The sequence below is a fragment of the Lepisosteus oculatus genome, chromosome 5 (assembly GCF_040954835.1).
Source record: "Lepisosteus oculatus isolate fLepOcu1 chromosome 5, fLepOcu1.hap2, whole genome shotgun sequence".
Taxonomy (NCBI): domain Eukaryota; kingdom Metazoa; phylum Chordata; class Actinopteri; order Semionotiformes; family Lepisosteidae; genus Lepisosteus; species Lepisosteus oculatus.
Window position 1 is genome coordinate 5,987,817 of NC_090700.1, and position 26,361 is coordinate 6,014,177.

Consider the following 26,361-nt stretch of genomic DNA (forward strand, 5'->3'; position numbering starts at 1 on the left):
GACGTCACCCGGCGGGGGCTGGGTCTCAGGCGAAGAGGTTGCCTCGGCAACGCGTCACCGCAATCCCAACACCCCGTCTCAGTTTAATTTTTTATTGTTGTTGTTGTTGTTGTTGTTCTTGAGGTTGATTTTATTCTGTTTATGTGTATTACATCTTCCCCGTGGGGCTACCAGCCGTTTGCCATTAAAAAAACCCAACTAATACGTATTTTTAATCACCAAAGTAGAAATGACTTGAGACGTGCGCACATTATGATCACCTGTTGATACTCGTCTCTCTGTACTTTAGACATTAAACGCATCGTGAATGCGTAATTTATCGATTTTACGTGTCTAAAGATAATCCCGTGAGTCTAAAGTATTCTGTTTATACTTTCATGCATTTTGATAAGTTAACGAGCGTGAGATATATTCAAAGTCGTTTCCCCTGCGTCGTTAAATTAATATAACCAGTAGGCCAGGGTCAGTGGCCTGCCTTCCCCAATTTTGAGATAGGAATTTCGTTCGTTAACTTTATTTTTACTCTGTCTTGCAGTATTAGCCTTAACGCTTCTTACTGGAAAGAAGAGCTGCTTTTTTCTTGGTTGAAGGCTGCAAACTAACTCCTCGTTAAATCCTGGAACTGTTCATATCTAAGCCCGCCTGTATGGCACTTGTTATTACTAAAAAGGGATCTAATTAAATAAGCGACAAGATATTTGAAGATAGAGATGGATTACTAAAACTTTGTTTTAAATAAGACGCGCTGCTCCTCGCCTCTAAAGAAGGGTATCCAGTACACCACATCTGTACCGTGATAACCAGAATAAAGATCATTAAAACTAGCCGTTAACATTATCTATATGTAAGATTTGTCAAGGAAGCGGTGAGCAAAAATTACAACTGTGTCACGAATACTCACGGTTTCCTGACACTTTTATCCAAAAGTACGGTAACTGTACTTTTATACTGAGGAATATTGTGTTACAGCGGCCGGCCTGGATGTTGAATACGAGGACAATACACGCTTCGTCTCGGGTTTCTATATAGCAGGGGGAGGAGGTACAACATGTTCATGATTTGCGTGACAATCTCTAACCAAATTGTACCACAAAGGCTGTCTGATTTCCGGAAAAAGTGCCCATACCAACATTCCCACTGGAGCCATCAATGGGCATAGACGGAGCGTGGAAAGACTCGAAGGAACAAGTCTGGAATTAAGGGATACATAATTATTCCCATTACACTTTATTACGAGCAAACACCAGTATACGACTAAGTGAAATAATGACACGCCCGCTTAATTACACTGAATTGAGAACAAATGACAATGAAGTGTGAAATGGGCCGTGATGCATAGGACCTGAGGGACATATTTTCAGCAATCCATTTTGACAGGAAATAGGGATTAGATAAGCAACTGCATTTTGCACACCCGCTGTCTCTTAAAAGGACAGATAATCGGATCTATATCAGATAATATAGCCAGCAGCCATATCACCCTGCAACTCACTGGAGCTCAGCAGATGTGATCCTTGTCAGTACCTGGGTGGATGGGGCATCAGTTAGGCCAGTAGGGGGCGCTCACCCTGTGGTCTGGGTCTGTGTGGGTCCTAGTGCCCCGGGGACACTATACTTTAAAAAGTACCGTAAAACCGACGTCCTTACTCTCTGTGGTCATTAAAAATCCCAGGGCTTTTCTCGAACAGAGCGAAATACCGGGGTCCTGGCCAAATTCCCCCCTGCCCTTAACAGTCATGGCCTAATAATCCCCATCTATGAACTGGCTTCATCGCTGGCTCTCCTCCCCACTGGGAGCTGGTGTGTGGGGAGTGTACTGGTAGATCATCCAGGTGGGGCTGCACACTGTTGCAGGTGGAGGGCAGTCCCCGTTACCCGTAAAGCGCTTTGAGTGGAGTGTCCACAAAAGCGCTCATTAGAATGGGTATTTATTATTATAAAATACGAGGAAACGAATAGTGGAAGGTTGAACGGATGGTAGCGTAACTATTTCACCACTAGAGGGCTCAACTCACCTTTCCCATAAATTAATACAACACACGACGACAAAACTGTAGGAAAATACTTTATTTTATTTTTTTTTGGTAAAAATACAAAACATCACCGCAGCACAATAATTCAACACAGGCAGTAAATTCAATAGACAGTTATTGCAAATTTAACTTCATGGTTGCAAGGCAAAGTGTAACCCGACAGGCTACAGAAATAACGTGGAGTGTAAAGAAAATGAAAACGCCGCTTCTGTGAAGCTGGAGAGCTGACGGACTGAACAGGGGTCTCGTTTAAGGCAGCTCACTAGTGCATTGAAAAGGTTTCCTAAACGTCAAGTGGGAGTTCCACTTTTTATCCGACACCTTAGGCTCTGGGCCTCGTATCTAAAATGGGTTGAAAGATATCTGGGATACCGCGCCCTGGTTTTTAGGAAATCTAGAAACCAAGCCTGGATGAGGGTTCAAAAATCATCACAGATTCGCATTCGTATCGTATCTGCGCGACAAATGATCACGCATCCCACAGCTCCGGGGAAATCGCTCTGCTGAGACGCATCGCACCTCACAACGACTTGGGTTTAAAAACAAAAATAACATGCCAAGAGATCGTTTAGTGTGCCACGTTTTGACCGGACAGAAGAAAGGCAGTGAGAAAATCCCAAGAACCAAAAACTCAATTTCCTACGAGAAGTGTTCAGCAGCAGAAGGCGGATAAACATAACGCACACAAAGTCACGCACTAGTCATTAAACTGGAATCGTTTTTTTTTCCCCATATCCACACCCCAGCAGGGTCAAACAAACGTGCCGAATTCTCTTATAAAGAGAGAAGCGAACCTCCAGCAATACACGGATAATTTTTACTTCGTTCCTGCTCATTCACGTCCCAAGTTAAAAGGCATGCGATTTCATTTCGTTACGATGTCTGAATGCAGGTTTAAAAATAGTCAACATCTTTTCTTCCCCCTTCTGGATAAATTAATAGGGATTTGCCCAAGTGGGACGTCTGTGTTTATTCTCAGTGACTTTGAAGATCTCGACTGTACCAAAAAGGCAACCAGCTCTTAATGAACAGTTCCTCCGGCCGGAACCTGAGCCTACGCAGCGGACTGAACATCTGCGCCGGGGACAGTTTCTGTCCAGACGCACGTCTCACACACAGAAAAAACAAAAGCCTAAACTGTAGAAACGAACCACAAGAAGAAAAAATTCACACACACAAAAAAAAAAACAGTCATCTAAACACACTAAACAAATGCCGTAATAAAAAAAACCCATAAATAAACAAAAAGAAGCAGAAATCAGTCACATAAAGTCCTCACTTCCACTAGCCATGTGGAGTGACAAGAAAATCTTATACAGCAACATACAAGTCAGTAACGACTACAGCAAGAACATATTTAACCCTTAACTGTACAAAAAATTACATTGGTAAAAAAACGTCACTCTTCAATAATACTTGTATTAACATTTAACATTCTGGTGGTTGTGCATTGTTTGGTTGGTTTGCGATATTTACCCTTTATGCAAAGAGCAGAAATGGATGAAGACCTTAGCTGCTCCTCATAATTGCAGGCTACTACTACTGAACGTAAAATGCAAATTCAGCTCTGGTACAAAGGCTTTGGTCTGTTTGTGGATAATTAAGAGTAACTGCAATCCAGATCTCTTTCTCATGAGACTTGAGGCCAGAGCGAAGAGCATCCCCTGTAAACATTTAACAACGACTCTCTGAAAGCACCGGTTTCGTCAATGTTCACTTTCTGTCCCGACTGAGCTCATATCTGAAACCTGCACATGTTGAAGTTGTACACTAAGCCGTAATTTTTTTTACTCCGTGCGGGTGCGGCGTACACCTGCTCCGTTTCTTGCAGAAATTTTATGTCATTGCTGGCTACAGCTGCTGCCATCTTCAAAAAAAAAGAAAACTCATATCTGAAATGTGCCTTCGCTGCCTCCTTGCCTGAAAACTACTTTTTTTGTTTTTCGTTTTCAGATGCAGCAGACTGTTCATGTGGCCCAGTGCATGAACGAGTCCCCCCCTAGCCCACACATGTTTTTATTACCACTGCCAGCTCTGTAGATAAAATAGCTCAATGGTGCAATGGAGCGGATAGCCTGGTGGTATCCATGACAAATTTAACTGCTATTGACGCATTCTTGTCGGAGACATGAGAATTTGAGCTTTTGAAGCAGGTTGTATAGGACCTGAACATTTATGATGTCTTTATTCTGTGCTACTTCTGTTCATAGCTCTACTAAAATGTTCTTAATGCTAGGTAGCTTGAAATAACCAGTAAAATAACTTGGTAGCTCCACTCACCACCCCATGCGCAACAGATTGCCGTGACAGAAAATCCCACCTATCTCGCTTTCAGGTGAAAAAGTGCATCACCTGGAATTCCACAGGACCAAATGTGCGTATTTATCTTGGAAAACAGCTGTGGATCTGTCCTGCACTGACAAATCAATCCATCCTGAAATCCTTAAGCAAACAAGGTACTTTAACACTATGAAACACACTTTAGATAAGATTCTCAGAACTAAAAGGCTCAAATAAAAAAATTTAAAATGTCAATCTGAAAAGGGGGCAGGCTGAAGACATTTCGATTAGCTGTTTGCTTTTAAATTATTTAAGTCATGTTCTGCAGTGCGATGTCAACTTGGACCACACTGGAAGTTAAAAAAAGGAGGATGTATGGACTGTTATAGGTCATTCATGTCACACGGTTGAAGAAACAATTTGCACAAAATTTCTGCTTTTTAAAACACACTGGAAAAATTAAAGATTTGGGGCAGGCCCTCTCCATTATTAACAGAAATGATTTAAATAAATAACCAAAAGTCATACACTCAAGTCATTTTTTTCAAAAACACTGCTTATAGTTTTTATAAGATTCTTAAAAATCCCGTCTTACGTTTATTTGACTTTTTTTTTTACAAACCCTGAACCATTCCCGGTTCTGCATAGATCATGGGAGACCATCCGGCTCGCGGCTTCGCAGAACGGCGCGAGGGGTTGGACCCGCTGGGCTACCGGCCAGCTCGGTCCGCGTCCGTCCCACTGCCGCCTTCGGGTGCCCTGACGCCTGTCCAGCAGTGCATCACTATCCCAGAGCCCCAAGGCCACCGCAGCACAGCAGAGCGAAACACACAACACCCAACACCTGGGGGAGCTCGAGTCGATCCGCTTGTCGAAAAACACCTGTTCCATCTCAGACTCTTAAGCCCCCTTTTTCGTAAAAAAAAAAAAAAAAAGTCTCATGCTTCATTCAGGAGAGAGTGCCCCAGGCAGCCCCAGCGCTTCGTCCTGAGTTTTGGCAGTGTTACTTAGGAGGCCACCTGAAAAACCCCTCCGAGTTGCAATTGGGGTCCTCCAATGGCGTGAAGCCCATTTCCAAAGCCCCCCAGTCGGTTCAGGTTGCGATTTTTAAACATCGTCACGGGGCAGCAGGTGGGAGGGGCTGGAGGAGACGGGCGTTCTCCGCGTGGCTCCGCCCCCTCCTCGGGAAACGCGGGTCCGGGCGCTCACTCCACGGGCGCGCTGCTGGGCTTCGCCCCCGCTCTCCCGATCTGGAGCCAGGGCAGCTTGGCGCAGTTCTTGAAGAGCTGCTCGATGGCGATGTGTCTGACGTGCAGCTCCGAGGCCAGCGAGTCCTTCTCCTGGACCGCCACCGTCAGCTCCTCGAACACGGCTGTAGAACGAAGACACACAGCACAGCAGCCCCATGAGTCACGCCATCCCAGACTCGGCAGGCCACACACCAGCCCTGGGCCACGTGCCCAAGACCGCACAGCAGTTTGTCGGTCGACTCGTCCTGTCTGAAATCCTCTCCATTCAATGACAGAATTCTCTAATGTGCTCTGCATGGGAAGGCGATATACAAGAATAACGACTGAATGAATGGCTGAGTGATACAGATCTCAGCTTTACACACCTTTCCTCCCAATTTGCCTTTTGTTTGCCTACTCTTTCTCACCAGTGTGCCAGTTCTCTCCTATTCTGTGCTTGTTACCCTGCTACCCTTCCTCTCTCCCTCACATCTCACAGCTGCTCTATACCCGAAACATTACATTTCTTTCCAACGTATATTTAACCCATTCTAGTTTCCTTGCAGCCCTCATACACTGACACAGCTCCCCACTCAATCCTCTCCGTCTTTTTAGTGCATGTTTGACCAAGATGAAATTAAAAGGATGCGTGTTAACAGTCAAACAGTTAACAGAAGAGCTCCTGTGTCTTTATTAGGCTGTGTGACCTGATGAACATTTGGTCTCCGAGGAGAAAAATGCAATAGTGACTGATCAGAATGCGCATAAATCTCCCCAAATACGTACGTTACTTCAAAAAAGGAGGACATCAAATGAAGTTCTTCAAAATACGATGTGTAAGTGTATAATTTACATATTTATTGTTGTCGCCATGTAGATTAATGCATTTGTGCATGTGCAATTTAAAACAACCTTACTTTGTTTTAGAAGCAATATGGGGCAAATTTAACTTGGTGGTAAATTCTGTCTAGAAAAAAAAAACTAACGCCTTTTAGAAAAAGTAGAATTACCGATTTTCATTTATATCGTTAACCCCACGACTGCACACTGGGTAGAATGAGGAAGTGGAGCAGCCTCCTCCAATCTACCTGCCTTCCAGCCAATCACATCATAACACGTCACAGACGGCAACGCCCCCAGGCAGGAGGATCAGTGCCAATTGGAGGAGAGGTGGCGACAACCCCCCTTTTAAGGTTAAACTCTATAAAAAAAATCACAGGAAAAGTTCATTTCTTACCTCGAACCCGCACAAGGAACTTCTCTTTCAGCTCTCTCAGCTCTTCAACGGTCATTCTTGACACTGCAAAAGAATGAGGAAAGTTACAGCTGCAAAAAGAACTACAACAGTGTATTTATATTGCTTTAACTTCTGGTTGATATTGCCCCAATAATTAGGAAAGTCACAGCACGAGAACAAATATGCAAGTTTACACAGAGGTTCTCTTATAGTGGACCACTGACTGTCCCAAAGTTGATTTTTTTACCATAAAAAAACTGCTTAAGTGGTAAATTAACCCAGTGGACTGTCAAGTAAATAAGTTGTTGATTGCTACGAAATACAGTGGTGAAGCTTGTTCCAAGGACAGGGGGTGATGTAGTGATACCCAGCGTGTTGAAAGCAGAACATCAAGATTCTTTCCATGTTGAATGACATGTAATTTGGTACCTGTCCCTCGTACTCTACTTGGAGCTACTTTTTTTAATGAGATAAAATATTAATTTGAAAAGAATAACCCCCTTTCATTCCTGTGCATTTGCATAGAAACGCTCAGTATGAAACCTGGCAACTTGAAGGCCATTTGCAAGTAAAATTGCCTTCATCATAACTGGAAAAATACTTCAAACGGTTAAAAGGGCTATTTTAAGCCACAAAATACAGCCCTGACGACAGAAGTTTAGTCCAAGGACACCTCCTGCGTCAACGGAGGCATGAGCCTTTTCTCTGCAGGGGAACGGTGTCGCAGGGACAAGAGAGGAGACGCGGAGACAGCAGGGCAGCTGCGTCACGGCTGTCTGCCACAAAGATCTGGCTTTGTCCAGGCTGGGAGGTGGAAGAGAAAAATCTCGGGAAAACAAAACCCTCCCCGCAGCAGAGGAATCTGAGAGCAGAATCAAGCCCCTTCCCTCCCTGTAGTGGAGAGGCATACTGCCCACAGCGTAACACGCTGTTTGAGATCGGACGGGGTGGGAAGCTGTCCGATCTCAAACACACCCCTCCATCTTCTGCTCCCTTTTCAGAGAGAGAGAGCCAGGGGCACAGTACAATGACACGAATCTGGGCAGACACGTGGCTTTTCATCCCCATCCCTCCTTGTAAGGGGTGCCTGGAGTGATGGAGTGCTGATGGACCAGTAGGGGGCCCTCACCCTTCAGTCTGTTACTATAGTACCCCATTACTATAGTCTAATGCCCCAGTATAGTAATGGGGACACTATTATAATACAGTAAAAAAAAAAAGCTCTGTCCTTCGGGTGAGCCTCCCAAAACGAGTACCTCGGTGTCCTGGCCAAGTTTCCCCCTGCCCTTTACCAATCATGGCCTCCTAATAATCCCCATCTCTGAAATGGCTTAATCACTCTGTTCTCCTCCCCACTGGTAGCTGGTGTTTGGTGAGCGGTGAGCGGTGAGCGTACTAGTGCACTTTGGAGGTCCTCACATCATCCAAGTGGGGCTACACATTGGTGGCGGTAGAGGGGAGTCCCTATTAGCTAGATACGGCTTTAAGTGGAGTATCCAGAAAAGTGCTATATACGTGTAAGGAATTATTAATGATTAATCACACCTATACAGCCTCAGCAGAAACTCTACTGGCCCTACTCAGCTCCCTGTTCTTGCCCCTCCTTGCATGAATTAAGGTGATAAGTAGATCAGAAAGAGCCCACTCACACTCCTCCCGGCTGTGGAACTCGTGCCTGCACTGCGCCGTGTCCTGGCTCTCTCCGGACGCCTGCTCCGCCCGACGAGGGGCCCGCCCCCCGCCGGCCCACAGCAGGCTCTCAGAACAGAACGAGCCGTCGCCGCCGTGTCCCAGCATGCTCAGCCCCAGCTCCCCCGCGGAGGGGCACGCCAGCATGCCCTTGGCGCAGGCCGGCAGCGCCGCGCCCGTGCCCTCGGCCCAGCGCGGCGCGTAGCGGGGGACCTGAGAGTCCGCCTGGGGCACCAGCTTGTGGTCCCCTTGCGGGTTGTAGCACAGCAACTCGTGCTGGGACCCCTGCAGCCCGGAGTCCGACACCGCCTCCTTGTTCTGAGCGTACTGCACAATGCGGCTGAATTTTTGGCTCAAGGCGTTCTTCACCCCCTCGTAGGTGCTGCGGGACGCTTTGGTTCGGTTCAGTTTCTGGTTGGCTATGCGGTGGTACTTCTCGAAGCAGTCCCTGTGGCCCCGCAGGGACTTCGAGTGCAGAAGACTGGAACTGGGGACACCTGAAATCGAGAGAGACACGTCGCGTCACTGACAAAAGAGGCGCTGCCTTCTCGATGAGCAAAGAGTGCAGCTGAACGACCCCAGCTTCCCCCCATTTCTTGATATGGCATTTATTAAAACCGAATCGACTCCAACTGCGAAAGCCAACACAGGAGTTAAAGTTTATAATCGTGTTTGGGATAAAAATATCGAAGCAGATATAATGCTAAAAGGAAGTCCGGCTTATAAGACACGCACTGCCGTGGTTAAATCAGCCTGGCGCGAGACAGATCAGCATTCAAAGAGGGAGGAAGACAAAGACGATACCTAGCGCAGGATTCAGGTACAGACAGCACACCTGCCCTTGGGCTCTGGGAGTGACTGACAAGTTCTCGTTTGCTTTGTCTTAAATGAGACATTTTTGAAAACCCAAGAGCTTGACTGGGGCCGTGACTGGTGTATGAAATGCCCTTACAAGTGTCTGTTTCAGGACAGAGCCCACTTTTCTCTCCAGATGGCCGTCCATTAAAAAACCTACCACACTGGGAGTTCCTGCATCCCTACACTACCATCTCAAAAGACTTACTGCACAGAAAAGCACCAAAAGCTGTGCAGAAAAACACCAATACCTGCTCAGAAAAACCACCCCCTTGCACACTTGGCCCCATCTCGACAGCCAGTGCCAGCTACATTCTCACACTTTATTCTATTTTTCCTCAACGGTGCAAGTAATATTTCAAGACACAGAAGAAAACAGCATGCAAACACAAATCACCCTGCCCTGAACACAGTACTTGATTATTTAGCTTTTGGGATTTTTGACCGAGAAATGTCAAATGACCAAGTGCAGTGAGTCCTGCCAGTGGAACAGGATTATATTGACATCTGGTGTCTTCAGGAAGCGACACCTGGTTTATAATTGAGGGCCACCGCTGCTCTCTTTGGCATTTTTATGGTTTCTGTTCTGCGCCTATAGAGACAAACGACTGAGCGCTTGCTATGCAAAGTTATTCAAATGAATCCAACGGAAACTCTTGAGCGGCACCACAATATTATTGACTACATTAAAATAACAACAAGCACAAAAGCAGCATAAAAAATGTGCATAGCTAGGATAAAACAAATTTAAAAATGCACACGAAGGAGAACTTTCAGTCCACCTAATTGGAATGTCTATTTTCATCATGGATTACCCACCTAAGACTGAATAGCTTTGTTTTCACAGTCATCGCCTAGCTCAGTAAGCTGATCGCTGCTAAGGCTAAAGAAATGGACTTAATTTTTGTGCAAAACACCTGGCACTTTGAAAACAGGACCTTTGCGCTGTTACATAAAGGAAAGGCTAGGAATGTCTTTTGTTCTTCTCAGAAACCATTGTTACCACCCCCTTCATCAACGTCTTTGCCTAAAAATAAGGGAAACAGGAAAATCCCCTATGCTGTGCCAGTAAATATGTCTGAGCATGTGATCTACTGAGCCTGCCTAAACGCTTTGCATTTCCTCACCTGCACTCCAGTGCTTTCAGGTAACTGCGATTAAACAACCCCTTGCATCTACAAAAAACCCTCCGGTAACTGCTGTAAAAAAAAAAAAACACTTCATCTGCCCTTCCTGGTTCAAGTAAGTACCCATGATGTAAACGAGTTAAAAGTGGAGAAAAACTTTCCAGAGTCGATGAAGACAAGCAGGGCCTTGACACTTGAGCAGCAGCACAGAATCGTCACATTACATGAAGCCGTGCACTTCTGGAGTTTGAGGCAGCACTCATCTCATGCCTGAGTTTAAAGGCATAGCACAAACAGAACAGAAGATACCCAATGCCATTAATCAGGTTACTTCTAAAGGAATGACTACTGTTGGGTGGGGGGACCATCGCAAAGTGCTCAAAATACTGAAACCACACCCGTCGTGCATGGACTTCCTTCCTCGACTTCGCCTGCTTCAACAACAGGAACACGCACATTCACAGCGAGCGCCACAACAAAGAGAACAAGCACGATGCACGACTGCTACAGGCAGCCAATGAATCCCCCAGAGGTAAGGCACAACTAATCCCCTGAAACCTGCAGTGGCTTTCACAGCTGGAACATCTTGGTATTAACAGGCAGTCAGCAGCGACATGGCCAACTGTGTGACCTCGGCGTCATGCAGAAATTAGTGCCATGTGCTACAGCCAGGTCCTGAGCAGGTCAGTTCTTCGCCTTGACTAGTTTAGAGCTTGTGAATTGAAGATCACGACCTGGTGTATCCAGTTTCCACTCTACCACGACCCGACAGCAAGAGAGACATGGGAACTGGCGCTTCAGAAGGCCTGTTGGTAGAGACTTTGAATGCATCAAGTAGCTTCCTCCGTTACAAGAAAGCTAAACCACTAACCCTGTTACAGAGAACTGATGACATAAGAGGTGAGACACCTGGTTTGTACTGTGGTTCAGCCCCATGTCTCCTCTCTGGGTGAAGCGAGGCCGTGACCCACAGAGCCACATGGCACTGATGCAGCTCATTCACTGGTGTCCTTTAAAATCAAAGCCGACCTGCTTAAGGACTGCCGGGAATCAATTTTATAGCGTGTAAGCAGCTTTGTGCTTCACACACAAGGCTCTAAACGCTTCTAAAATGGTCAAAAATGCAACCAAGTCATATGCCCCACAATCCTCCTGGAGTCCGGAACGTCAACCTTTTCAAAAAAATAAGTACTTTAGTTGTAGTACTTGATTATTGTAAGTGGGCTTTCCGTTCAGAGCAAGGTTTTCCGGACTCTCACTGGAGTTATTAAAGAGATCACTGTGCAAAAAACTTTTCAGGTTGTGTACTCTTGTTAAGGCATTATTTTCAGCGTGGAGAACTGTTTGTCCATTTTTGAAGCACTATCTTCAAGGCACACCCCTGTGCCTCTGACCACACTAGACCTTGGCTTTGGTCCTAAAACAAACTGCAACACCAACACCCGTCTGTCCTGAAGACAAAATGCAGCCCAGCCCAGTCTTGTCACAAGAATAACTAGCTCTGAAACGGCTTAGGCCCACAGCAAGGCATCAAGTCACCCTGTGTGCCGCTGTTGGTGGCAGCTGATGAGCTTGTCACCACGGGCAGCAGTATAAACGAAGCCACTTCTGTCCAAAAAAAAAAAAAAAAAAGCTTTCATGCCAGGATGCACAAAAAGTACTTTGCTGCCCACCCCTTCCAATCCAGGACCTCTTTGTGCAGCTCGTCGATGAGAAGTAAACAACGTCTCGACACTGAACAACATGATCCTCCTCCTCTTTTCACAGCCAACAAGGCCGATCATTGCGATTATTCAGATCCAGCTGCGAAGCTGTCGATTAACCTGGTAGGTCCCACGTGCAAATACACAGATATATGCCGATCTTCCAGGGTTAATTCCAGACAATGCAATGAAAAACTGTGCATCTGCTAAACCTCTTCTCCTCCTCCAGCTGCACTGGGGTCTTATCGTCAAAAACCGAAGACAGCTGCGATAGCTCTGGAAACGGCCTTCTTTCTGTTGATCGTCGGACGCTATCGCGATGCAACCTGCAGCCGTCGGGCTCAAAAAGCCTTGTGGTTTGTAAAACCCTGACAAGCAGGTCTGCAGAGCTGCTGCTGGGAACTTCAGAGGCTCCAGCCAAATGCCACAGTGAAAGCTGCACAAAGTTCGTGCTAGCAAGAAATGCATGAAGTCCTAGAAAAAGATTAAAAAAAAAAAAAAAAGAAGACAGAAGCTGACACATGCTGCCATTGCATTGTTTTGTATTGGTGTGGCAATACACTTAATAGGCATTGTGATAAGCACCACTGACACACTATTCAACAGCCTATAAAATGCCTTCCATCATCAAGCAGTTGTGATTTGCTACTGGGGTTAACCTACCGGATAGCTACCTTGGGGGTTAAAGCCTAGTGCCTCTGTTAAATGCTGCACAAAGATCATGACAGCAAGAGCAAACAAAGGATCTGTCTGTGCTATCACATGATGAAAAAATGCATCCCCCAAGCATCTTTCTCTACTTGGTGTTTTTTCTGCTGTTACAGAGCTTGGTGTTGTAATGACATGAACTCTACTACTCCCCAAGGAGAAAAAAAGTTATTATTTTTTTTAGTCATGAACCATATTACAAAAAGTGACATTTGAGACACCAAGTATCGAAGTGAGACACTAAGTATTCCACTTTAAACTAAGCAGTTTTCAGAACAAAATCCTTCATGGGACGACAGTCAAACCAATGTCGCTGATAAAGAAGCACAGGGCCCTGTGTAAGCACTTAGGTCAGACAGGATAATCCTCAAGCACAGATAACAGGCCAGGGGAAAACAGAGCGCTGATATCCCGGAGCCCAGCGGCCAGCTGCCAGAGCGTTTACCACAGCACCCCAAAGCCTTCACTGACTCATCAGTGAAGAAGCTGCAGATCACCCAGGTCCCATTCAAGCTTCCGAAGAGATTTCAGTTTTCTCTTTCCCCACAGCTCTCCTTGGGCACAGGGGAAAACCTGAGCAGACCTGCCAGGACAGCAGTTTCCGAGACCTCCTTTGCAAGACGGCCTCAGCACTTTTAATTTTAAACCTCGGTAACCGAGGAGGCAGGGTAGCTGGCCTACAGGAAGTTCACAGGATCATGTGGCTCCACATCCACCTTCCAGGCTTGCAGTTCAAGCAGATGCCTCTTTCCTAGAGGTATGTGGGTTAACCAACTCTGCGTGTCTGTCATGCAGTGCAGATGATACAGCAACATCTGCTTCCATTACGTAAAACCGCAGAACCAACAGACTTCCTGAACTTGCTTCACAGTGTTCAGAATTCTGCCCAGGCGTGTTTTTTTACCACTCAACACCCTCTCGGGTGAGAGGTTACATTACTGGGAAGAACTAAAACTTATAAGAGAAGCCGCAAATAAACATGACTGTCAATCACGATACCTGGCACAGGCTGTATTTATTTTCAACAAAAGGTATTAAAAAGACACAAAAACCTTTTGCTCCAATAGAAAAGGGGGGCAGTAAATAGAAGCACCTGGGTTTCCTCAAGCCCAGAAAACCAATTGTGAGGACAGGTGTCAGAGCAATTGAGCATCACACCATAAAGAATCCCTTTGAGTGCAAGTGTTTAATGATTGTAGGCAGGTTCTTAATTATAACGAATTAGCTGTCACAGACCCACATCACAATGCAAAACACCAGCATTAATGGGAAAGAGAACTGGGAGGAAAAGATTCCTGAATATGCCGACAGCACTTCCTTGATGCGTTTGAAGGCTGGAATTAAAGAGCTTCTAAGAAACACATCTGAGCACTGCAATTTCTAACAGACAGGCGATTCTCATTTTGAGTGGCTGTAGAGTCCAGTGGTGAGGTTCTTCAGACCTGTGATCCATGTGCAAGATCACACTCACCTCATAGTAAAACACAGGAGAACAGAAAACAGATTATCAATAATGATCAAAGAAGCTGTAACCCAAAATGCAGAGGATTATTTTCCTGAAAGAAAAGTTCAGGCCCTTTTTAAGGGTCTCCTCAAAAGCGGAGGGGGCGCACATTTACCATTTCCCCTACAAAAGTGAGTTCTCACAATCTGCAGTTTCGGACACCTGGTGTCTGAGCTCAGCTAAGGAGGCAACGGAGTCAATCGGCCATCGGCGGGATCAACGTCTCCCCTAGAAGTCGCAAAGCAGATCCAGGCCGAGCCAGAAGCCACGGTCTTCCCTTCAGGCTGGGCCCTCCTGGGTCTTACCCTCGATGCTCAGCTCGAAGCACACGTGACAGAAGGACAGCGTCCCCGAGTCCGTCTCCAGTTTGCACACGCTGCAGAAGTCGTCATCGTTCAGGTCGATGTTGACGAACTGCTCCTCCTCGTTCATGTTGCCCCTGGAAAGCAAACACCGGGGGGGGGGGAATGGAAAGAAAGGACTGAATGGCGGGGTTTACAATCAGGGCAGCACCCGGCTCTTCCGGTCAGCTTTTCCCGAACAAAGGGTTTTCAGAACGGCAGCATTGTGCGCTTGAAAAAGGGCAACAACACGTGAAGCACTGAACAACTGTTCAATCACGCTAAACGCTGAAAAGCTGCCACATACAGTACAGAGGTCTGGACTTCTTTCAGGGTACTGGGTGAGATTCTGGGATCACTGAGCAACTAACCACAGAGCAAACCAGAAGGAACGCACGGCCTCCTCTCTTTCCTATCCTCCGATGCTCGTATCCGCTCGCTCCAAAGAGGGAGCCAGTCGTTCCGGAAGCAAGCCAGGCCTCTGGGCTTTGCTGTGGTAAACGGATTTAGACCGTACTATTTAAGTCCACTATTTAAATCACTGACAGCAGCACCCTGTAGTACTGTAGTAGTCTGCTTTCCAGGACAGACATGGGTAATCTCATTCAAGGGGGTTTAGCACTGACATCAAACTGGAGGTGGGAACTTGCATTTTTAAAACAGAGTATGCAAGTTACGCATGTTTATTTTAATCCATCTACTCAGAAAGAGTTAAGTATTAAAAACACCTGACACACCGTTAATAAGGCTCTATCCGTAAACGTGTTTTAGAGAAAAAAAACCCGCACTTCCAGCTTCATGGTGTCCCTAACAAGAAAAACTCTTAACACACACTCAGCGTGGAGCTCCAAGAGTTAGAAATTCCACTGCAAGTCTGAACAAAGACTGTCTCTCTAAAAGACACCAGCTTCAAAGGAACACTCTGCATTTCAACCTTCTGAGAAGCTTGTTCAGATGAAGAAACAGGCTGCTGTGCTATTGTTCACATGCATTTTAAGCAATTTGACTCAGTAATCCAACCCTACATGGTATGTACCAATCAAGTAAATCGGAGCTTTTGAGAAATAATAACACAGAAATCAATCACCACCTATCCATGGTTTATTAGCATATATTCAGTTTTAATGATTCTATGACAAGTTCATTGTGGCTACAATCCTTACCAGGAATAAAGGATTTTCTGAAGAGGAGTTATTTCTCTTCAGAAAATACAGAACACGGAAAGAATTCAGCATAGAAAGAACCAGCATATGAACCCAGCAGTTGCTTAGCAAAGGATGAACCATGGCAAGGACGCCACAGATCAAAATGGAGAGGCAGATAATGCGATGGCACGGGACAATATTAAAATCTACAAACAGGGCTGGCACTTCTGGGGGTATTTTCCTACAGAATATACCTGTACACAGACAACCAATACTGGAAAACCTTCTTATTCATTTCACAGTGACATGATGAAATCTCAAATTCATTCCGCCTGGCAAAAAAAAAGGTTTTATCCAGCGGGTAGGGAAGTTTCATTCGCGGAATAAAGAACGAAAGAAAAAAAAATGCAAAAAGGGAAAAAAGTGTCTTTGTTTTGCACACCATCACCTTGAGGCTTCTCCGTTTCCTTATTCTTATTGCACGCTGTCAGGCTTTCCCTGCATCAGGCAGCTCGTTCATTTTACCGGCTGGTCTGCGGAGGGGACTTTCAGTCTGTTATTGAGCTCCGCAGGCCAACACAGCTGGCGGGAGGGCCCAGACAAGGTAAGGCATGGCTCCAGGTTTCTTCACGGCTGTCCTCTCTTCTCATTTCTTCCTATTTTCTCTTGCACCGAGCACGAGGCTTGCGAAAGAACACACCTCCGAGGCATCAATGATGCACAAAGCAGAAGTGATCCAGCGAAGGCAGGAAGGACTTATCAAGTGTTGTCTGGAAGAGGCCTGCATGAGCTCTCACTGGGGGGGGTGGGTACAGCCTGGACACTCCACTGGTGCCCGTTCATGTGACAGAGGGCTGCAGGCTGCACAGCTCTCGTCAGACAAGTTGAACTTCAGCCGGTGAAGGCAGCTCGCCCTCCACATGAGAAAAAAGTGAGCAGGACGTCCAGCGTCTTCTCTTCGGGTTGCCTGGCGTCTCCAGTTTCACGCTACGTTACACACGGCTCTGTAAACACCATGCAGCGCACTGTGTGTAAATGTCATGCTGGCGCTGCACAGCTTCAAAGCAGCATATCGGGCTGTGCGACTAATGTGCTTCAGAGGGGACTACGCAACGCATATCTCGACAGGCAAATGTAGCATTTGGAATATCCAGCTGCTGGATAAAGCTTTAAATAGTTGTTTTTTTTGTCGTGCAATACCCAAAGAAAATAGGTATTTTATTTTTCTATCGAAGACATGCGGTCTTCGTGATTTACAACAACCTACATAACCTCTGCTTTTGTGGTCGTGTTACAAGTCACAGTACCAACGCCTGAGACAGACGTATAAAGCTTCTTTATACCTCTTTATATTTATTCTAAAGGTTACCGCAATTCAACCATTTCTACATTTACAGGAAAAGTAAGACTAGTGACTTATAATCACTCTCCAACTAAAGATTTGCGATACACGCCACACGAAAGCAGCCTCGCAGAAGGAAAAAAAAAAAGTTTTTGGAATAAGTGGTTCGAAAAGTCTGAAACAGCCTCTTATCCTGCTGGCTGGTTGTCTCTTGTTGTGTTGGGGAAAGTGCGACCCACGGAGCTCGTAAAATACGACTTTTAAAAGAAGAAGTTGAGACCCTTCGACAATTTGCCGCTTTCGTGCCCTTTCAGGGTCACTCCACGTGGGCAAATGTCTACGACTGTTTACTTTCCAGTCTATAACAGCCGAGTCGGATTACGCTTTGCTTAATTGATTAATTGACTAAATGACCCGCGTCATTATTTACCCAGTGGCACAACACAACGGGCGTCGTCTCCTTTTTTTTTAATTTCGGGAAGCGGGTTACACTTTCCGAGCAGGTGAGCGAGGGCGGTGTGCCCAGTCTTTGACACAAGATGTCGACGGGTTATTTCGGTAGAAAGTTCTCAACGGGGGAAAACAACCGCGCTTCTCGACGGAAGGGGTTTCAAACTCGGCCACGGAGCCCTCGACCCGCACAAGAGAAACCCAGCTACGGCGGACCGCATCCGACAACGGCACCCTCGATGGACTTGTCGTTAGAAAGAAAACAAAGGTGTCGACGAGGTACCAGAACTTGTGGAGAGACCCCCCTGACGTCGCTCGCTTCAAACCCAGTTTAAAGACCACACACACACACGAGCGATATTCAAACCACCGAGCCGGAGCAGGCGACATATCCCCCGCCTTTAATACACCTGACCGACGAGGTAATCCTGTTTTTTTTTTTTTATCTCTCCTATCTGTGGTCCACAACACAGCAGCCCTGATCTCAACAAGCAACTTCAGTTCCTCCTCCTCCCCCAACCCCGAAACCGCAGGGCAAACGCGTTAAACTGTCTCCCCAGTGACGTAGCAAGAAACCTAACGGACAGAGAAGGGTGCACCCCCTCCCCACACACAGGTATCTTACCTGACGTGCCCTGTTCAGTTGTTTTTCTTCAGGCTGTGTGGGTAAGGGGAAAGCTAGCCCCCAGTCCCCGCAGGCTCACGGCTCGGTCTGAACTATTGTTGTGAAGCGCACTGCTCCCTGTAACTCCGCGTGGAAAAACCCCCCACCGCGGGGCAAACCAACGACGCGGGACGCAGGGAAGGCCGACCTCCGCCTGGACGATAAAGCCGACGGGATAACTTCCTCGCGGGAAGGCGCCAGCCTTTCAACGGATTTCTTTTTTTTTTATGTGCCCATATGGTGTCCCGCTGTGTGAAGTAGTCCACTCACAACAACCCGACCGAGGCCAAGGTGAATGGATTTTGACACCGCCTCCCCCGTTTCTGTTTCGAGCGATGGTGCGAACCCCCCCCCGAGCAAAGGGGGGGAGATGGAGCTGTGCAAAGGGGGAGACATTATATTTTAGGTATCGCGGAGTGGCTTGTCGGCTCACAACTCAGCGAGGCTATGAGGTCTTATCTGACATTTACGATACTTAATTAAAACAAATAAACATACACTGTTGGTGTTTAACCGCCAGGGCGCTTAATGTTTCGTGAGCAGGGGTGGCCCTCCACCCCTGTGAAGTCATGGATGGTACGGTCCGCTGTGCGCCTCGGTCCGGCTGTTTCCATTGCGTGTGCACCGTGCAGACCTGGCGCAGAGTATACAAGCGCTGTGCACTGGAGATACACTCTCAGGGAAGGAGAATTTAGCATGTGGAGAATTTGTCCCAACAGTCGTAACGTCCAAGACTACCTATTTATTTCCAATAGCACCGACTGTCATGCCACCCCCCCTCCCAGGTTGTTATGACTATCAAAAACCCGAGCCGATGACGGCGGGGTTTTCCACAGGTCTAAAAACTAGTGAGAACACTCGTGGGAATTTCCTTCTGTTTCCGTGGTGGATAAAAATCACACGGCTTTCGTTTCACTGGAATAGGTTCCAGAAAATGTGTGCGGATACGTTAATGGGTTTTTTTTTCGCGGTAGTTATAACAAGTTATGTTTGCCTTTGGGTCCCACAAATACACAATACTACAACTTTTTTTATTCTTCAACTGGTAGGAAATGTTTGTTTTTTTAGAAAGAGACACTTAACTACATTTCCAATTAACGTTGACGTACTGCTTGAACACGCAGTCAATTTTTATTTTCAAAGGACACTTAAAATCTCGCCTCCTGTCGTTTCCCAGGAGTATGTGGTCAGATTGATCATAGTTTGCGTCGACATTTGATTAATACTGTTCTATTAGAAATCCTAAGTATGTCAGTGGAATAAAAGTCAGTTTTGAAGTCGTGTAAAGAACGCATTCTTGTCTCTATTCCCACGAGATTTGTGTCTGTAATGCGATTTGTCAAAAAAATGCACTTCATGTTAATATTGTCTTCCTCTGTTATTAAACTCAAACTTGAGCAGCACAAAAGTTCTGCGTTCAACAGCGAGAGAATTTTTAAAGACAATGGCAGTTTTTTGGCAACGTCATTCCTGATAAGGATATTTCAAAACATCTCCTCATCTCAGAGCTGGTAATGTAAGGCTACAGTCATTTCTTGCAGTGAAATGGAGCAATATGAACACTTTCTAGTTCAAAGAAAAACGCCAAAGTTTTTTTTTTTGCATATATAAAGTTGCTTTTTCCTTGACTTATTAGTTGGCTACCTTGTGCATGATTCAAGGTACAGAACATTCTTCATGTGAAGCATACTGTTCCTCAGTTGCACCTTGTCTCACTCTTTCCTCCTAGATTTAGCTCAGTAGAGAATAGTAACAGATGCCTTAAATGGAAAGTACACACAGAGGGAAGCAGGCTGGGAAAGGCACTTGAAAATAAATCCCCTTTGTTCCAATGAAATTGTACTCTCCTGCCATCACATCACTACAAACACAGGGTTCTGGGCAGATATCCTTGTGCATCCAGCTCCCATCCATCCTAGCATAAATAGTTCAGATTAATTCCCCAAATTATGTGAGATCCGCTGTCATATTATTGCTCTTTGGACTGAAACTTGTCAACAAAGAGCCATGGGTATCCCCAAAGTTTTGTGTCTTGGAGGCACCCAGTGAACTAGAAATAGATCTGTCACTCAAAGGAACAGCGAGCAGCTGAAGCATGGCTCTGGCCTTCCTGCAGAGTGATAATGAGCCATCAGCAAATACACTTTTTGTTCTGTGTGGGCGGCTGCACTCAGCAGGCAACTGCTGAGGGTGTGACCTGGGGCAAGGTTCAGGAGAATAGTGGCTTGCTTCCAAGAAGGATGAACATTAACATCACAGAGAATGCCCCTGAGGAGACGACTCACAGGGGCTCCCCCTGTGATGTGATCAGACCTCTCAGCTGGGCTGTGGGAAGGTGACAGCCCTAATTCCTCCACACATTTGCTTGGTGATTGGAGGCTACAAGAAAATAGGGACTATTATAGATACTTTATTGATCCTGTGAGGGAGATTGCAGTGCAACAGCAGCTTAACACAGACAACACAGTCACAGTATAACGAATGATACAATAATAATAATAATAATACAATACAATCAGTACAGTGAGGGGTGAGGCACAACATCCATAAGGCACAACGTGTGCAAGAATCTTCTTACTATCAAACAATTTGGATGTGCTTTTAATGTAAAGAGACTTGTGTTTGTACCCATTTGTACAGCTGAGCAAAGTACAGTACCTTGTTGATGGTACAGCAGCACAATGTGGCCTTCCTTACATACCCCCTAATCCACTGGGTGGAGAGGTTTCTTCATGGTTGCTTCATAGTGCTTCATGGCTGCTGCGTGTCGCCCAGGTGCGAACGGCTCTTCAGTGGAGGAGGAAGTGGGTCCCCCAACTGTATTTACATGGCTCTTTGGCATGCGAACACTGGAGACGTGCAATCAACCAGTGGAGACTCCTGGAGTTTATAGCCAGCGTCTGGGTGGCTTGACGACAGCCTAGTTCAATCAGCCCCAGCTGTCAGTAGTTCAGTAATTGCTCCTGATGTAATTCCATTTCCTAAAATATTATAAAGACTGGATGTGATCCCCTTCTCTGCATCACATAAGTCTTTTATACGTTCCCCCTCCAGACCACCTCCGCCTCTGCAGGGGGTCCCAGCCTCCTCGCCCCCCCCGGCCAGGAGATCAGCGCTCAGCACAAAAGTCAGTTAAGGCAAAGTTCATTGTGACTAAAACATCAACCCCTCTGTATGCTTAATTCTGGGGGTTCTTATTCCTAGTGACATGGCTCTGGAGTGGGCCAAAGTGCATGACTGAGTCTTTACGTCTGCTTTCTTTGCCTTGGTGTATATGGTTTTCAAAGGGGGTGGGGATCTGTTTTGGTATGAGAGATACGCTTTCACAAAAAAAAACTAAGTTTTCAAGTCACAGGTCTGATACTTGAAGTATCAGACAGGCGGCGAGACCCTGGTCTGTGCTACTGGGGCTCCACAAAGACTTTCTAAACTACCTTATCCTGATCAGTCCCTCCTGTACTTGATGAATTTCATAAATCCCTGCACTGGATTATAAAATGAATATTTATTAAATATTCAGCATCACAGTAGTATAGTATTTTATGCCCTGCAGAACAATAAAATTGTTCCAGCTGGAAGGCTTTGCCAATGCTGTGCATTAAATTTAATAAGCTGAAGTGTTTTGGTATTTGAATAAAAAAAAAAACTGGGATATTATTTACATGCACGGGCAATTTTGAGGTGCACTCATTTTCAGAGCAGCGAGCATTCTGAGGCAGCGCTTCAGGAAATACTAGTGAAGTCAATCAGTTTAAATATCATCTTTAGCCTCATCTTGGAAGCAGGGAAATGAAAAATGTGGAGATGAACAGGGCCAAGTTCAGAATAATAAAATCCCTTATTCCCACACCTCCTTGTGAAGTTTTGATTAACACCCACATGTCCCTCCTCCTGCACTCAGGAAATGTGAAGACCCAGGACCCTGTCGCTCTCACTGAAGATTGCTTTAGTTATCCCCACACACATTTGTGGCTTTATGAACTCCTCACACATTGGCTCTTACATGGCACACTCCTGTCCTGGGGAGAGAAGCTGTGCTCAATAAGACAAACCATAGCCTTTGGTGCTCATTATTCCCTGCTGGTGTTCTGCAAGTTGGCTTGATTTAAACACGCTAGCCTGTGCAATCATTACTACAGCATGTAAATCCTTCAGCCCACAGGGCTGACTGGTGCGTCGCCGGATCTCGGTTGAAATCATCAAATTTGCAGTCGAGCAAGGTGTTATTCTGAGGCTCTTCGACGAGAGATTCGATTCATAGGCTATTAACAAAACTCTTCCAGCAATCTTTCAAGTCAGAGAAAATACTCCCAGCCTGGAACATTGCTGATGTGCCATCCATTTATTAAAGGGTGACCAAACCAAACCAAGTAATTACAGACCAATTAGTCTTACCTCTATTGCACAGAGCCTTCTGCTAAGTATAACCATAACCTGCAGCTCCCCTGGCGGTGCATGACAGTCCCTCCAACCACAGTTGAACTGTAGTTAAAATCTGGAGCACAGAGGCTTCTGGGAGCCATAATGTTATATTTCATTAAGTTGACACTAAGTGTGGCACAGTGGTGCAGCAGTTAGCATTGCTGCCTCACAACACAGGGGGCCCTGGGTCCAGTTCCTGGGGTGCAGTCTGCATGTTCTCACGGTCTCAAACATGAGATTACATTGAGACTGAAATGAAATCTAAGATTAATCTAATTTTAAATGTGAATGATAACAGATTGTATAGCTATAACGGGTTTTTGTAGTTAATATAAGCTTCTAGGACTCTAGATCTAACTTAAGATGCATCGCAATGACTGTCTATCCTGTTATATTTCAGGGAGGTAGCCCAAATGAGCAATTAGCAGATTCACGATAACTTTACAAGCTGCAGAGTTGCAGTTTTCACAGCGTGCTCTGTGCGGACCCCAGACTGCGGGGCAGTATCAGCGACAGCATGTCCAGATTTCAGATTCCTGCAGATTCCTGAAATCCTGCAACAACAGTCTTTCTCCAGTAGGTGGAGTGAAGAGCCGCACACGAGCTTGGCCCAAGTCTGGCTGAATACAAAGAAAACGTGTTTGATTAATCGAGAGCTCGGCTTTCCAAAAAACTCTTGTCCCGTTTTCGTAGACTTTCGGTTTGCGCTGAAAGTTTCTCGATCGTTTCTGACCAGTGGAAAAGATTGAATTCCGAGGAGTACCTCAACACAAAGGTTAACCACAGTTCTCTTCATGAACACGAGTGTGCAGAACATAAAAATAAAAACTTGTGAAATAAGTCTGCCATCAAAATGACTATGACACAGAGGCCATGTGATGGGCCGTTTGCGTTTGAAATTCATGAAGCTGGACAATAATGAGGCCTTTGAGCTCGGCAACTTTCAAAACACTAATACCTCAAAAGTGCCTCCGGTGATCAGCTTCGACTTTTGATCACTGGGAATAACACACTTCTCATTTTCTACCGTTTTATTCGCTGGAGCAAAGAGCCCGATTCAGACTTGACACGTAAACTGTGGGTGTGCGGAGGAGACTGTTCCCCCTTCACGGTGGGTGTAATGTCCCTGCTGATTAAACGAGACAGTGCTGGCGATCCCAGGTGGGCATGATCACATTAGAATTTCTAGGAGCGACGTGGTTGCAGGACAAGAATTCGGCCCGCGTCTCAAATGTATAATTGGCTTGAAAGGGACAAAATACAGGACGCGTTTTAGCTCAGCGTTCAACATCGCTGTGATGAAAATCCGAATATTTGACTCAAGTGTAGTGAAACGTGCATCTCTCACGCACTGGCTTTGGCACGGTATTTGTTAATCAGTTGCACAGGTGATTGCGTATTTATTGACATAGTTTAGACCACTTGTTTTTTTTTTAAATATGTAACCATCTCATTTTCTCCACTTGCGTTGTCTACAGGTCACCTGGCGTGCATGAAGTATATGTACACTTTCTGAACCTGCTGTTAAATAAGGAACAAACAGCGAGCGAGCGAATTTCTACCTGTTTTGATCCTCTGTCAATGAGTAACTTTCCATGACATCAGCAGTGTTCCTTTTCATTTACATATCCAGCCATGAATCTTGGCGTTCTCTTCAGCTTCACATACACCCACATTATAACTGCAGGGCAACCTCCAGGAACGGGCCACAGCATGTCAGAGCATTAGGGATGTGGTTTGCTTCTTGTATAACTAGTAAGGCAAGCCACTTCCAAAACAGTATTCTACAGCAGTTTGTAATACATATTTCCCACTCTGATGCACTGATGAGTGGGAAATGTGGGCTTTCATTCATCTCAAAAGGCTCTATAATTTCACAGTGTAGTCAAGTGTGTTATTTCCACTAAATGTTATACAGCTGGGCTCCCAGAACTCAAGTGCTTCTTACAAGCTGTCAGAGGCTTATAAACATAGATACGGAAGTCGTAAAATCCTTTGTAGGGCCGTAACTCGAACAACCATGTTTTCGTTTCGGGATTGTTCATCCGAGCCCTCACAAGTTTGATATTGCCCGTTGACGAATTGCAGGCTTAGTCGGCAAACTGTTTCTTGTGCTGTGAAGTGGGCATTTTCCCTGGAGGGGGAATGAGAAAGCAACGTGCTCCTCGGGCGACAGAACAAAAGAGCCTTCAGAAGCCAAGCGACCCTTTTTCCGCGCCACAGTTTCTGCTGGTTTATGATGATGAAGTAGCCCATTAAGGGAACTTCAGCTCAAAACTTAAAAGACGTGACTAGAGTTATTGGAATTAATTAGCGTGGAAGGGCTAGCACCAATTTGAACACAACATTTTAATAAATGGCTTGTGCATGATCAGTCCGTAACACTGAGTGAGTCATACGGTACGGGTTGCAACAGGACAGATGGTAGATCTAAGCTGAATAGGAATGGCTCACTCACTGCTAACAAGAGTGAACAGTTTAGTTGGTTGGTTTTTTTTTTTGAGGAAGCAGACAGTCCTTTCAGCATGATTTCATCGGTGACTCACAACACTTACAAGGATTATTTAGAGCAGGGCTTCCCAACTCCAGTCCTTGGGGTTTGGAATCCAGAATCTTTTCTAGGTCTCCTTAAGTTCTTAACAGCTCTAGGCCTGGGAGAACTGTTAGATTGATCCACGGCAGGTTCATCTGGACAAATTTATCTCCTGCTCTATATTCTGTGCAGCCTCAAGCAGTTGACAATCTGGAGACGGTTAGAAAACCTGTTGAATTCTACGCCTCACAGACCAGAGTTAGGAACCTGTGCTCTGCAGTCATTCCAGTCCACTCAATGGCCGTTCTCTGATACCACCAGAGTGTTAACTGTAAATGCATGAGGTGATTGTACATAATAAACCTTCCAGCACCGTGGGAAACTGCTCTGATCTGTGAGCTGTAACCGTCTTTGCCTGGAGTACCAAAATCTCAAACACCTCTCTGCCACAACAAACCTCACTGTACTTTTCCATCAGGTGAGGCTTCACACATTTCAATGCTGTGCATACGTGGTAGTTATTTTTATCAGACTTCACACTTCTTTAGTTTTGTTTGAATTGGGATTGAACCGGTATTTTTAAATACCTGCACCACAGAATGGCCTACTAATATTTCAAGGATGGCAGGATACTTTTGTATTTCCCTGGAACAAAAGCTCAAAAATGTATTTCATAGCGGTCCCGTTAATAATTATCATTGTAGAAGTCTAAGGCATGCAGATTAGATATGTTAGCTGTACAGAAACATTCCAACACCAATTCCAACACATTTATTAACACTTGACCTCAAAAGGAATTTCTTGTTTGGTACTAATACAGTATTTGTTGCATTTAATAGATATTTTATCAGATTGTTGGTTAAAGCCCACAAAACCAATAAAGATTTTGATTTAACATTTCTGATAAACTGCAGCAACCTTTCTTATGGAAGGCTTTAAAAACATTGTGTCCTTGAACACAAATCATACTTGGAGGATCATAAAACCAATTGTTTTAGATAAGGTGTAGGCGCTGATGGTTCTGAACTAGCTCACAAAACTAGTTTGTGGAGAAGTCTTCTGTTCTTTAAAATAAACATGTTACAAGTAACAATACAAA

At 45.5% G+C, this 26,361-nt stretch overlaps 1 protein-coding gene across 2 annotated transcripts; it reads right to left on the reverse strand.

Moving 5' to 3' along the window:
• Nucleotides 1-2,052: 2,052 nt before the first annotated feature.
• On the reverse strand, nucleotides 2,053-18,693 carry c5h21orf91 (chromosome 5 C21orf91 homolog). Of its 2 annotated transcripts, none has more exons than XM_006627766.3 (5): nucleotides 18,269-18,693; nucleotides 14,671-14,804; nucleotides 8,429-8,965; nucleotides 6,780-6,842; nucleotides 2,053-5,685 (listed from the first exon to the last, which is right to left on the reverse strand). In XM_006627766.3, exons 2-5 carry the CDS (start codon nucleotides 14,795-14,797, stop codon nucleotides 5,519-5,521), a joined length of 894 nt encoding a protein of 297 aa, XP_006627829.1. In that variant the 5' UTR covers nucleotides 14,798-14,804; nucleotides 18,269-18,693; the 3' UTR covers nucleotides 2,053-5,518. The 2 variants fall into 2 exon arrangements, with proteins under 2 accessions (XP_006627829.1, XP_015197166.1); XM_015341680.2 differs by lacking the exon at nucleotides 2,053-5,685 and adding an exon at nucleotides 5,694-5,854.
• Nucleotides 18,694-26,361: the final 7,668 nt, after the last annotated feature.

What these genes read in the sequence shown, in the direction of transcription:
- c5h21orf91 (XM_006627766.3), bottom strand. Translation starts at nt 14,797, where the DNA reads ATGAACGAGGAGGAGCAGTTCGTCAACATCGACCTGAACGATGACGAC. An exon ending in CTTCGAGCTGAGCATCGAGG is followed by an intron (nt 8,966 to 14,670) that starts GTAAGACCCAGG and finishes TCTCGATTTCAG; the next exon opens with GTGTCCCCAGTTCCAGTCTT. An exon ending in GTTCCTTGTGCGGGTTCGAG is followed by an intron (nt 5,686 to 6,779) that starts GTAAGAAATGAA and finishes TTCGTTCTACAG; the next exon opens with CCGTGTTCGAGGAGCTGACG.